Here is a 13,355-nt window from a genome sequence, read left to right on the forward strand (position 1 = left end):
GCAATACTCGTGGTTACTTACCTAACACCTAACCTCCTGTGATAGATATCCAGTAGAAGTTCTTTAAAGATAAGACTTTTAGGAGGTGTCTGGACTCCGTTAATCAGAGAACGTGTTCAAAATGAAGGGCAGATAGACCTGGAGATATCCAAAACTAAATACCACCATTTTATATGTTTTTTAGGATTATGTGCATGCCCCAAACTGGTGAAACTGAATTTAATACTAATATAGGCAGTTTGGTTTTACATTTATGTTTTTCTTTTGCTTTATTCTCTGTTTAAAGTGGACAGTTTTTTTTTTTAAGATTTTATCTATTTATTGGACAGATCACAAGTAGGCAGAGAGGCAGGCAGAGAGAGGGAGAGGAGGAAGCAGGCTCCCTGCTGAGCAGAGAGCCCGATGCGGGGCTCCATCCCAGGACTCTGGGATCATGACCTGAGCCTAAGGCAGAGGCTTTAACCCACTGAACCACCCAGGCGCCCCAAATTCTTTAAGTTTCTTTGTAGTAGCAGCTAGGATATTATAAAAGAAAAAAGTAAGCATTTTAGTAACAACAACAACTATTAGCAAAGGAAAAGAAATTGCATTCAAGGTAATAAGATTTGACCATTTAGAGTCTTAAAGTACTGGTAGTAATTCAGATTTGGTGTTTTGGTGAATGGAGTGGCAATAGCAAATAAAAAGAAAACCAGAAAACTGTGCGATGTAAACTCTTGACAGCCTTTTGACCTGAGTCCCCTCAGAAGTAATATTTCATTTTTGCTAATGGATGTGATACAGCAATGATCAGTAATTTTCTGAAAGTGGAAAAAAGAATTTTCTCTTTGGAAGTAGATTTTTCAAACTTCTCAAACTTCAAAATAAGATAAGATCTTATTCTAGAAACCGACATTTAATTCTAGAACAGAAAATTAGATTATGAAATGAGTCAAGAGGAAACTTTCACAGGTTCCCACTTAGCAGATTCAAGGTAGAATTTTTGCTTTTTATATACAGTTGATTCTCATTATTCATAGTAGTTTGGTTTTGTGAAGTCAGTGTGAATACTCAGTTCCTTATTTAGTAAATACTGAATCATTGCTCTTAGGGGAAATACAGAGTTAGGTTTTTTCCAAGCCTCTGATGACAGTTTTTAGTAGCCTGTCAATACATAACCTTGTTTTCTGTATGTTTCTGTTTAAGGACATCTTACTTAATATGTTTTGTTGATTCATTAACATTGAACTTAACAACCAATAACACCATAACTCATTTCTGAATGAAACTTACATATTTTCTCAGTAAGGCACATAACAACCGTTTCAGACTTAGGACTACTAGCCAGCATTTCACCTTGGCTATTTTAAACATTGGAATCACCAACAAAAAGCACAAAATACAAACAAACATGGCACTAAATTGACTGCAGAAAAACACATTTGTTTACGCTATGAGAGCTGAAAGAAAGAAGGCAGAGCTAACTTTTCTCCATCTCAGCTGGGAATGTGTACATTAGGCAACCTAAAGTTTTTGCCACTCTGCACATGAACATGCCCATGAATGACCACCAAAGTTCAATGAATATTGATTTTGTGCATACAAATAAATTTTAGTGAGTAGGCAGATTAATAAATAGGGAATCTGCAAATGAGGATTAACTAATTCTTTCTGGATTGCTTACCCATTTTAATTTCCTGTACTTTGCATACTAGAGGATAAGGCTTTGGTGATGTGGTATTTTGAACAACCTTTAATTTCTTTAATATTCTAAAGCTGTAGTGATTTACTTATGTAAGTAAATTCTTTTCAGGGCACTTCTTAAATAATTTAGTTCTATTTTTTAAAGGTTGCATTCATTAAATGATTATTTTAAGGCTGAATATGTATATATTTGGATTTTCTTTTTTAAATTTAACACTCAAATATTTGGAAATTCCGCATAGACTATCAGATTAACCCAAAGTTATACTGTGTTTAATCATTATAATTGACTATAATATATATAATTGACTTGATAACAGCTTACAGAAATACTATAAGGGTTGTAGAAACTCCTCAAACTATTAACCTAAGATGCATCTCTTATTTTCTAGGTGCAAACAGCTGCACAGCAAGTGGCAGAGGATAAATTTGTTTTTGACTTGCCTGATTATGAAAGTATCAACCATGTTGTGGTTTTTATGCTGGGAACAGTCCCATTTCCTGAGGGAATGGGAGGATCTGTCTACTTTTCCTATCCTGATTCAAATGGAATGCCTGTATGGCAACTCCTAGGATTTGTCACAAATGGGAAACCAAGTGCCATCTTCAAAATTTCAGGTCTGAAATCTGGTAAGAAATAATATTAAAATGATTACATAATTAAGCTCTTTTCTTAATAGCGTACATAGGATGTAGCTCTTTTTTTTTTTTTTAACTTTCCATTGTTTTACTGGTTTCTAAAGTGATACATTATTTTTAAAAAAGTGCAGATGGTAAACTGATATAAACTGATAGACTTGAAAAGTAATAAGCAAAAGACCTCCTTGGCTCCTCACATTTCCACCCTCTGTCCCTGGAAAGAGCCATTTACTTTAGGGATTTTGTATACTTTTGTAAAGGGATTTTATTATGTGTTTTAACAAATAATAACAAGGAATCGTCTCAGAATTTGTAATGTGCACATTTGTGTATTAAGTAATCATATAAAGCAAGTAGACTTGTATAGGAATTAAAATGAGAGCCCTTTTTTTTTTTAAATGAAGGTTTTTGAACAGATTTGATTACCCCTCCAGTGTTTTTGAACTCTTAGATTTGATTATCCCTCTGATGTTTTTCTCTTGGTTGTATTGATAGTGCAGGCGTCAGACCTACAGGGGCATAATCCTTGCTTTGATACTTTGAAGTATTTTGTGGAGAAATGTGAGACAAAACTAGATAGATGGCCATTTACTGCCAATGAATCTCTGGTTCCCTTGAAAATCTACATGAAAACAGACATGATAATGTATCTACTATGAGGATTTAAAGATAACGATTAAGTTCTTGTTGGAGATAACTGATATTCTGATAAAGGAAGGTAGTTTTGTAGACCACTAATTCCAAGGGTGAAAGGTCATAGTGGATGTTTGTACAAGATGCTGAGAGACTAGAAAGGGGAGCAACTAACTCAAGTAGGTTGAGGTTTCCTGGAGGAGGTGATATTGGAACTCTTGGGAAGAGAAGTTAATTTGGCCGTGAGAGGCCTATTGGGCATTCTTTTCTAGGTGGAGGTGGTATGTGTACAGTGAAGAAATTTTGAAAGCATGGCCTCCATAGGATGGTGTAAGGTAGGGCAGGCGTGGATCAGGAAAAGGTTAATGTGCCATACCGACTCATTTGAATTTAAGTTAGTGATTTTTAATGTACTTAGATAAGTGAGTTCACAGACTTATTAGATGGTATTATAAAAAAATAAGTGTAACAGGGGCGCCTGGGTGGCTCAGTGGGTTAAGCCTCTGCCTTCGGCTCAGGTCATGATCTCAGGGTCCTGGGATCGAGTCCCACATCGGGCTCTCTGCTCTCTGCTCGGCAGGGAGCCTGCTTCCCTCTCTTTCTCTCTGCCTGCTTCTCTGCCTACTTGCAATCTCTCTCTCTCGCTGTCAAATAAATAAAATCTTAAAAAAAAAAAAATAAAATAAGTGTAACATAATGTAAATACTCAAAAGTTTGCATGTCCTCTAAAGCACATCCATGTATCCTTCCTCATAAAGAACTGTGGGTGTAGAGGAGCCAGTAAACAACAGTTCTGGGTAGCGGAGGTGATATGAACAAGTTTTGATTTTAGCCTGAGAGCTGTGTGAAGAATGAACTGGAGCAGTTCCGGCTGGATGATGGACTGTTAATCATTGTTATGTTATGTAGTTGGAATTCTAGAAGAAGAAACAGAAGAGAGTAGTATTTAAAGCTAAATTCTGTTTTGACTTGATGAGAAATACTAATCTCTAGATTTAAGAAGCAGGGCAGATCCCTGTGGTCCTTATCAACTGGGGTTCCATGAAGTAATTATCCCTAATCCCTGAGACAGTGTTTCTTTCTTTCTTTTTAAAGATTTAATTTATTCATTTGAGGGAGAGAAAATGAGGAAGAGAGAGCAAGCACAACTGGGGATAGAGCAGAGGGAGAGGGAGAAGACTCCGCACTGAGCAGGGAGCCTGATTCTGGTCTTGATCGTAGGACCACATCATGACTTGAGCCGGATCATGACCTGAGCCGAGGGCAGACACAACCCGCTGAGCCACCCAGGTGTCTCACAACAGTGATTCTTAAAGTATGATTATGTGACCACCAGAATTAGCATTAGCATCCCCTGGGAACTTGTTAGAAATGCAGATTCATGGCAAGACGCCAGACTTACTGGATCAGAAACCGTGGGTGGAGTCTAGTTCCCCAGGTGTTTTGCGTACTCGGGTTTGGCAGCCACTACCCTAGGGCATCCACTGCATGTAATGAATTAATGTCTCACACATTTAGTATGGAGTTAGTTTTGAATAATCTTTGAGAGAATTAAGAAAATAGTCATTCTCAGACCATGTTTTCTCTTTTATGTGACTGTGCCTAAAAATAAATAAATAAGCAATCTATAAGTAAAAGGAATATAAATGGACAATTCAATACGTTCTAGTGAAAATGCTGGGCATTTAATGTAAAGAGAGAGTAATAAAGGAGCCAGAGAGAAAGACAACTCAATTAGAACTTGGTGGCAGCTATAGCATGAGGATGAATAGAGGTCAAAACCAATATATTAATATCTTCAAGGAAAAATAAAAAGTGATGGAGAAATAAATATATTTTGCAGATGGAGATGGGAAGTTTACTACTCATAGACTATTACTGAAAGAACTACTGAAGGTAGTTATACTTTGTGTTTTTTTTTTGTTTTTTTTTTTTTAAAGATTTTATTTATTTATTTGACAGAGAGAGATCACAAGTAGATAGAGAGGCAGGCAGAGAGAGAGAGAGAGAGGGAAGCAGACTCCCTGGTGAGCAGAGAGCCCGATGTGGGACTCGATCCCAGGACCCCGAGATCATGACCTGAGCCGAAGGCAGCGGCTTAACCCACTGAGCCACCCAGGTGCCCCGGTAGTTATACTTTGTAAGAGGAAATTGAACCCAGGATATGAAAGAGCATGCAAGATGCAAAGTTAAAGAATTGGTAAACATGGGACACCTGGGTGGCTCAGTCAATGAAGCGTCTGCCTTTGGCTTAGGTCATGATTCCAGGGTTCTGGGATTGAGCTCCTCGTTGAGGGGAGCCTGCTTCTTCCTCTCCCCCTTCTTGTGCTCTCTCTCAAAATAAATAAATAAAGTCAACATGTATCCTAATCTGGCTATCTGCTTTATAAAAAAACACAACAAATAAATTAAATGCACACAATAAATAACTTAAATGCACAAGAATTAAATATTGTACTAGAAAATAATGCATAATTCAGGAATGGTACTGATCAGAGTTAAAGCTTTCTGAGGTCTTAGTATTTAGAAAGAGAATAGTGATACTGATTCTACTTTCAGGTAATCTTGTTAAAAGTTTAAGGAAGAGTTAAAAAGGAAAAGTGAAGTCATAGTATATAGGCATAGCATATTAAAAATAAAATGGTGAAAATAACTTCAACTATATCAGTTATCAGGAGAAATGTAAACAGAATACATTTGCCAGAGAAAACTCCAGGATAGGATTTCTTTAAAAGAGAGCAAATGAATAATTACATTGTTGCTTATGAGTAAGGGTCTAAAACATTTTAACACAAGCAACCAAAAAATAGCTGTTATAGGTATTAGTTTTAAGAAAATTTAGACTAAGACAAAAACATTAACAGGGATTGAGAAATTCATTCAGATAATCCATTGGGAAAACAAGTATTTCTGGGAAAAGATAAGTCATGAATTTGTGTGTATATATAACTTCAACATATATTTAAAATTGACATTTAGAATGATAAATGCAATTAATATTTTATTTACCTCTTGATAATACACTTAAATAAATATTAGTAAAATGGAATTTGGATAAAAGAGTTAACAAGCTTGAGCCAATGGACATTTAGAGAACCTGCATGTAATTATTAGATCATACACATTTTTTAAACATTTATTTTATTTATTTATTTATTTATTTATTTTTAGAGATTTTATTTATTTATTTGACAGACAGGCAGACAAAGAGAGAGAGAGGGAAGCAGGCTCCCCGCCGAGCAGAGAGCCCGATGCGGGGCTCGATCCCAGGACCCCGAGACCACGACCCGAGCCAAAGGCAGCGGCCCAACCCACTGAGCCACGCAGGCAGATTTTTATTTATTTGACAGCGAGAGAGAGACAGCACACAAGCAGGGGAAGCAGCAGGCAGAGGGAGAAGCAAGGAACTGCTGAGCAGGGAACCTGATGCAGGACCTGATCGAGGACCCTGGGATCATGATCTGAGCTAAGGCAGATGCTCAACCAACTGAGCCACCCTGGCGCCCTAGATCATATACATTTTTTTTTTAAGATTTTTTATTTATTTATTTGACAGAGATCACAAGTAGGCAGAGAGGCAGGCAGAGAGAGAGGGGGAAGCAGGCTCCCCGTTGAGCAGAGAGCCCGATGTGGGGTTCGATCCCAGGACCTGGAATCATGACCTGAGCCAAAGGCAGGCTCAGGCTTTAAGCCACTGAGCCACCCAGGTGCCCTGATCATATACATTTTTAAGTACACAGAACATTTATGAAATTTGACCACATACCAAGTCATGAAGCAAGTTGCAGTAAATGGCAAATAGTCAATATGCAGCCTTTGGTGCTGTGTAATTTAAAGTCAAAAGATAAAACGTTACTCTGTGTAGGAATCCTCCCTTCAACGTGTAGCTGTCAGGCCCAGATGGTTTAACAAAGCTCAACTAAACTTCTATGAAACAAATTGTTCATATCTTATCTAAATTTATAGAGAGTGGAAGACAGTTACCCAGATTATATTTCTAAATTAATACAATCTTCATATCAGAAAGGACAAGGACAATATAAGAGAAGAAAGTTGACCCATGCCAATTTTATTTAAGATTTTTATATTGATGTACATGAAATAGTTACAAAGTAAATAAAAGGTACCTTATTTTTTATTATTTTTCATTATACAAAATTCAAGTATATACAAAAGCAGACCAAATGGGATATTGAACCGTTCTCTACTCATCACTCAAAATTACCAACTCATGGATAGTGTTGTTTTTTAAAGACATTTTATTTCTCTCCTTAATTTTATTTATTTGTTACTTTGTAAAAGATTTTATTAGAGAGCGAGAGAAAGCACATTGGGGAGGGGCAGAGGGAGAGGGAGAGGGAGAAGCAGGGAGCCTGATGTGGGGCTCCATCCCAGGACTCTGAGATTATGACCTGAGCCAAAGGCAGAGGCTTAACTGACTGAACCGCCCAGGCACCCCTGTTTGTTTATTTTAGAGTGAGCATATGCACAAGCAGGAGAGGGGCAGAGGGAGAGAGAATCCTAAGAAACTTTGAGCTATTGTGGAGCCCAGGGCAGGGCTCACGACCCTGAGATCATGACCTGAGCTGAAATGAAGAGTCGGACAGTTAACTGACTGAGCCACCCAGGCATGCCAGTTTTACTTCTTTTATATTCCTACTCACTTCTCCCTTCTTGTATTATTTGGAAACAGATTCCAGAATCATAACATGTAATTCATAAATACATTAGTGTCTTTAAAAGACAAGGCCTTTTTTTAAAAGATGTTATTTATTTATTTATTTATTTGACAGAGATCACAAGTAGGCAGAGAGGCAGGCAGAGAGAGAGGAGGAAGCAAGCTCCCTGCTGAGCAGAGAGCCTGATGGGGACTTGATCCCAGGACTCTGAGACCATGACCTGAGCTGAAGGCAGAGGCTTTAAGCCACTGAGCCACCCAGGCACCCCTCTCTGCTTTTTTAAACATAACTATAATGTTGTTATCACATCAAAAAGCAAACAATTCCTTAGGAATTGAATGTCTGATTAGTGTTCAGATTTCCAGTAATCTGAATTTTTTGTTTATATATTTGAAAGTTCAAGTACTTTCAGTCAATATTGCAATTGATTGATGTCTCAAGTTATCTTTCATAAAAATTAAAGGTATAGTGTATTCTCTGTTCTATTTCCAGTAAATTAGTTGGACTTAGAGATTTGGTCAGACTTCATTTGAGTTTATTTTGAAAAAAAATTTGGTGGGATTATTACAGATAATGGTATGTTCTTTGATCAGGAAATATATGTATATATTTGTCTCTTTTTGTGAAATTAGCAGCCATATATATGCCATGTTATATTTGTTAATTCAATAGGGGTTTGAATGATCACATTCTAATTGTTATTTATTAGCTATAAAGAGACTCTTGAATATACTATTGGTCACCTAGAGGTAGGGTCATAGGAAACGCATGATAATGCTTGATTGTTCGTCTTCATATACCAAGGTACAGAAAAGAGTTGATTTCCTAACATTCGCATAAGGTAGTAAGTTCTTTTTAAAGGATTCTAAAATCTTGGAGCTATGTCTGTATGTATTTGTTTACATTTGATGTGTTCTAACTATTTGTATACCCTCAGAATCCACTGGACCTAATCAAAAGATTTTTTTGTAAGATTTTATTTATTTGAGACAGAGAGAGGGAGAACACAGCAAGAGTGAGAGGGAAAAGCAGACTCCCCACTAATCAGACCCACATGGGGCTCCATCCCAGGACTCTGGGATCAAGACCCGAGCCGAAGATAGACACTTAACTGACTGAGCCACTCCAGTGCCCTTAAGATTTTTTTTTTTAAAGTAATCTCTACATCCAGTGTGGGGCTTAAACTTAGAACTCCAGCATCGAGTTGCATGCTGCACCTGCTGGGCTGCTCAGTGCCCCTAATTTTAATTTTTCATTTTCTTTTTTAGGCAAATGCTGACTTTGTAATTTTTATCCTTTCTTAAGAAATCTTCTAAAGAACAGAAAATTTGTTAACAATTTTTGTTAACAATTTTAATAATTTATTGAGATACAATTAACATACAATAAATTGCACATATTTAAAAGGTGCAGTTTGATGAATTTTTATATATGTATACACACCTGTGAAACTCCATACTGAAGATAATGAACTTTCCACCCCTCAAGTTTCCTAGTGTTCGTTTTAATCCTTCCTCTTGTCTCCTCTCCTACCCTAGGCACCTACTGATCTAGTTTGTTTCACTAAAAAATAGTTTGCGTTTCTGGAGTTTTATATAAATGAAAACATACAGCGTGCTTTTTTGCCTAGCTTCTTTCATTCAGCTGAGTTATTATTTTTAGAATCATCATGTTTAGTAGGGCCTGTCTCGTAGAATCATCATGTTGTAGTATGTATCAGTAGTTCATTCCTTTTTATTTCTGTGTAGTATTCCATAGTATGAACGTACCACTGTTTGTTCATCCATTCACCTATTGACGGATATCTGGGTTGTGTAGGGGTTTTGATTCTTTTTTTTTTTTAATTTTTTTTTAAATTTTTTATTTATTTGACAGAGAGAGATCACAAGTAGACAGAGAGGCAGGCAGAGAGAGAGGGAGGGAAGCAGGCTCACTGCCGAGCAGAGAGCCCGATGCGGGACTCGATCCCAGGACCCTGAGATCATGACCTGAGCCGAAGGCAGCGGCTTAACCCACTGAGCCACCCAGGCGCCCCAGGGGTTTTGATTCTTAAAAATAAAACTGATGTGTAAACATTTGTATGCAAGTCTTTGTGTGGACACATGCCCCCCTTTCTCTTGGGTAGATGTCTAGGAGTGGAATGGCTGGATCATATGGTACTTGTATGTTGAAGTTTTTAAAAAACTGACAAACTTATATTTGTCAGTTTTATTTTCTAATATGGATGTTCCATTTTACATTCAACCAGCCGTGTTTGAAAGTTCTAGTTTCTCCACATCCTTGCTAACGCTTAGTTTGGTCAGTTTATGCATTCTAATAGGTGTGTGGAGGTATACACTGTGTTTTAAATTTGCATTTCCCTAGTGACTAAGGATGTTGAGCATTTTTTTCATGTGGTTATTTGCATATCTGTATGTTCCTTGTTGAAATGTCTGTTTAAGTCTTTTGTCTGGTTTTTTTACTGGGTTGTTTCATTATTGAGTTTTGAGAGTTCTGTATATATTCTTGATACAAGTTCTTTATCAGATACGTTATTTGAAAATGTTTTTTCCCAGTCTTTGACTAGTCTTTTTTCGTAACAGTATCTTTGATAGAGCAGAAGTTTTTAATTTTGATAAAGTCGACAGTTTTTCAATTTATTGTTTTATGGATTATGCTTTTGGTACTAAGCCTAAGAAGTCTTTGCCTTATCCAAGGTCAGCAAGGTTTTCTCTTCCTTTTTAGTGTCAGATTTTATGCTTCTCTCTGGGATCCAGTTTGAATTAATTTTGTATTTAGTGCAAGGTTCAGATTGGAGTTCAGTTTTTTGTTTTCAAATGGATAGCCAGCTGTTCTAAAACCATTTGTTGAAAAGACAAAGTAATGGCACATTTTTCTGCATCTATTATCAAGCTCGTTCACTTTGGTATTCATTTGGGGGCTCCCAAAGTACTCCATTTTAAAATATAAACATATATAAATGAATATTTTTATATTGATTTAAAAAGATAAAGAGATGGAAATATACTATTTTTTTTTTTTAACAATAAATTACTAGTTTGAAGACATGCTAGAAGATAAGATGGGTGCTGGTAAATATTTAGCAATATAGGAAGAGGAGCAGCTAATTGAGGGGGAAGAGAGGTGATATTTTTGGTTTGGGTTTGAGGAGCCTCTGGGCATGATAGCAGTGCCTCAAATATAAAGTGGTAGGTTTTGTTTGTATAGCAATAGGCTAGTAGCCAGCTAACTGTTAACTGTTTGCATAGTTGTAGAGTGCAGGTTTATTTTGTATGCAGACTCTTAGGCATCGATTAAGGTAAATTTTAGTCACCAGCCAGTACACCAGGACACATTGTTTATTTTGGAGACATACCAATTATCTTGTCAATTTAATGCCCACCTTTTTGTTTCTTCTCTTTGCCCCAATTTTGCCAACATACTGTTGTTTTTTTTTTTCCATTTGTGACCGTCACTATATTCCTTGCAGGACATGGTTTTGGGAATAGTGAAGAGTGATTTCTTCTTTCCTTTCCACATTGCCTTTGACTTTCTTTTCCCTTTTCTCTTGTGATACACAGTAGTTTGGAGCTTGGGGTGAGATTGGCATTTGGGGTCATGAGAACCCAGATATTTCCTTAATATGTTATTTCATTGAATTTGGAGAATATTCAGCTGTCCAAAATGGGTTAATCCATTTGCTATAACTGGAACAATAATAACTCAGTGAGATATATTTTCTGTTCTGTGGCGTTAGGTAAAATAGTCTAAAACTCAATCCCAGAGTAATACCTGATTCAGTACAAGGAAATGGATGTATTACCATTATGATAATAAGATTAGTTCTGTATTCATCCTGCCTTTTTAAAAATAAATGATTTGTCATCATTTCCATTATAACATATGACTATTGATAATTTTATCCATTAAAACATTTTCAAGGCAGTATTTATGATGGGTGAAGCACAATGTTTTATTAAAGAAAAATAAAGCAGCTTAAAATGTTTAGAGACTTAGTACATATCAGCATTAAGCAAATGATAAAATGTTAAATGTTTTGGTTGGTTTTTTAGTGGTAAGTTTGGAAAAGCACTTTTTGGATGTCTAAAGTACCAGAATTCTTATTTCTTTAATTACTATTCTTTTAAATTAACATATAATGTATTATTTGATTCACGGGTACAGGTCTGTGATTCATCAGTCTTACAAAACACCCAGCGCTCATCACTACGCATACCCGCCAATGTCTATCACCCAGCTACCCCATCCCACCCCCTCCACTCCAGCAACCCTCAGTTTGTTTCCTGAGATTAAGAGTCTCATATGGTTTGTCTCCTTCTGTGGTTTTGTCTTGTTTGATTTTTCCCTCTCTTCTCTTATGACCTTCTGCCTTGTTTCTTAAATTCCACTTACCAGTGAGATGGTATGATAATTGTCTTTCTCTGATTGACTTATTTCACTTAGTATAATACCTCTAGTTCCATCCATGTCGTTGCAGATGGCAAGATTTCATTTTTTGATGGCTGCATTATATTCCATTGTGTATGTATGTATGCGCACACACACACACACACACACACCCCCCACCCACCCACCCACCTCTTTTTTATCCATTTATCTGTCGATGGACATTGGGCTCTTTCCATATTTTGAAAAGCCATGAATTCTGTGTGCTGTAATTCTCTAGTGCTGGAGTTTTGCAGTTCTCATTGATCGATATTTGATCTTGGCTGGATGTTCTTGTTGATCTTCTGGAGGAGAGGCATGTTGGGTTGATTCTCAGATGTCTTTGCTCCTGGTGAAATTGCATTGCCCTTGCCAGGGGGTCAGGCTAAGTAATCTGCTCGGGTTTGCTCTATGTATCTTTTGTTCCCTGAAGGCTTCCTGAGCAGATTTAGAGGATGAGAATGAAATTGGTGGCCTCCCAGTCTCTGACCCGGAGCTGATAGCTTGGGGTCCCACTCTGCAGTGTGCCCTCAGAGAAAAGCAGTCAGTCACTCTGGTCTTTGTGGTCTCCACCCACTCCGTGCTTACCAGCCTGTGACTGTTTCTCTCAGACACAGGACCCAGTTTGGAGTCTCCAAACCCAGCAGTTTCTTGTGCGCACCCACTCCATTCCTCCTGGGAGAGGAAGGGGAGTCTTTGTGCTTCTGCTTGCTGGGTCCCTGCTTGAAGAGCAGTGGTCGGACTGCTGCGGGTCACAGTTTTTGGCAGTCCTGTGCTGAGAGCCCACTCCTCAGGTCACTCTTCACAGCCACCTTCCCTGCTCTGATACCTGGGAGCTTTGTGGCACTCAGGCACTCCCAGTCTGCCTATGACCCTGAGGGGTCTGAGACCACGGTGTCCCAGTGAAGGTTCTGCCCCCCAGCTTTGCAGTCTGTCTTCCTGTCTGTCGCCTCGGATTCACTTCTTTGTACTTCCTACCTTGTGGAATGTGGTTGCTTTTCTGTTCATAGAGTTGCACCTATTCTTTCCTTCAGTCTCTGGTTGAGTTCACAGGTGTTCAGAATGTTTTCATAAGCTGTCTAGCTGAATTCCTGGGACCAGATGAAATCAAGGTCTCCCACTCCTCTGCCATCTTGGACTCTTGTCAGTCCTAAAGTATTAGAATTCTTACTTTATATATATAAATGTTAATATTAGAGAATAGTGTAATATTAAAGTATAGGAATAGATTGACTTTTTTTTTTTTTAAAGATTTTATTTATTTATTTGACAGATAGAGATCACAAGTAGGGAGAG

At 37.6% G+C, this 13,355-nt stretch overlaps 1 protein-coding gene across 2 annotated transcripts in view; it reads left to right on the plus strand.

Annotated features, from left to right (window-relative positions):
- HIKESHI (heat shock protein nuclear import factor hikeshi) overlaps positions 1-13,355 on the plus strand; it is a 39,347-nt gene that overhangs the window by 1,563 nt on the left and 24,429 nt on the right. Inside the window, exon 2 of one of the 2 annotated variants that reach the window (XM_046017321.1) lies at positions 2,076-2,313. In XM_046017321.1, coding sequence (XP_045873277.1) covers positions 2,076-2,313 — 238 coding nt within the window. Of the gene's footprint in view, positions 1-2,075; positions 2,314-13,355 lie in introns of those variants that run through there. The other variant, XM_046017322.1, reaches the window with a different exon arrangement.

The sequence above is a fragment of the Meles meles genome, chromosome 8 (genome assembly GCF_922984935.1).
Source record: "Meles meles chromosome 8, mMelMel3.1 paternal haplotype, whole genome shotgun sequence".
NCBI lineage: Eukaryota > Metazoa > Chordata > Mammalia > Carnivora > Mustelidae > Meles > Meles meles.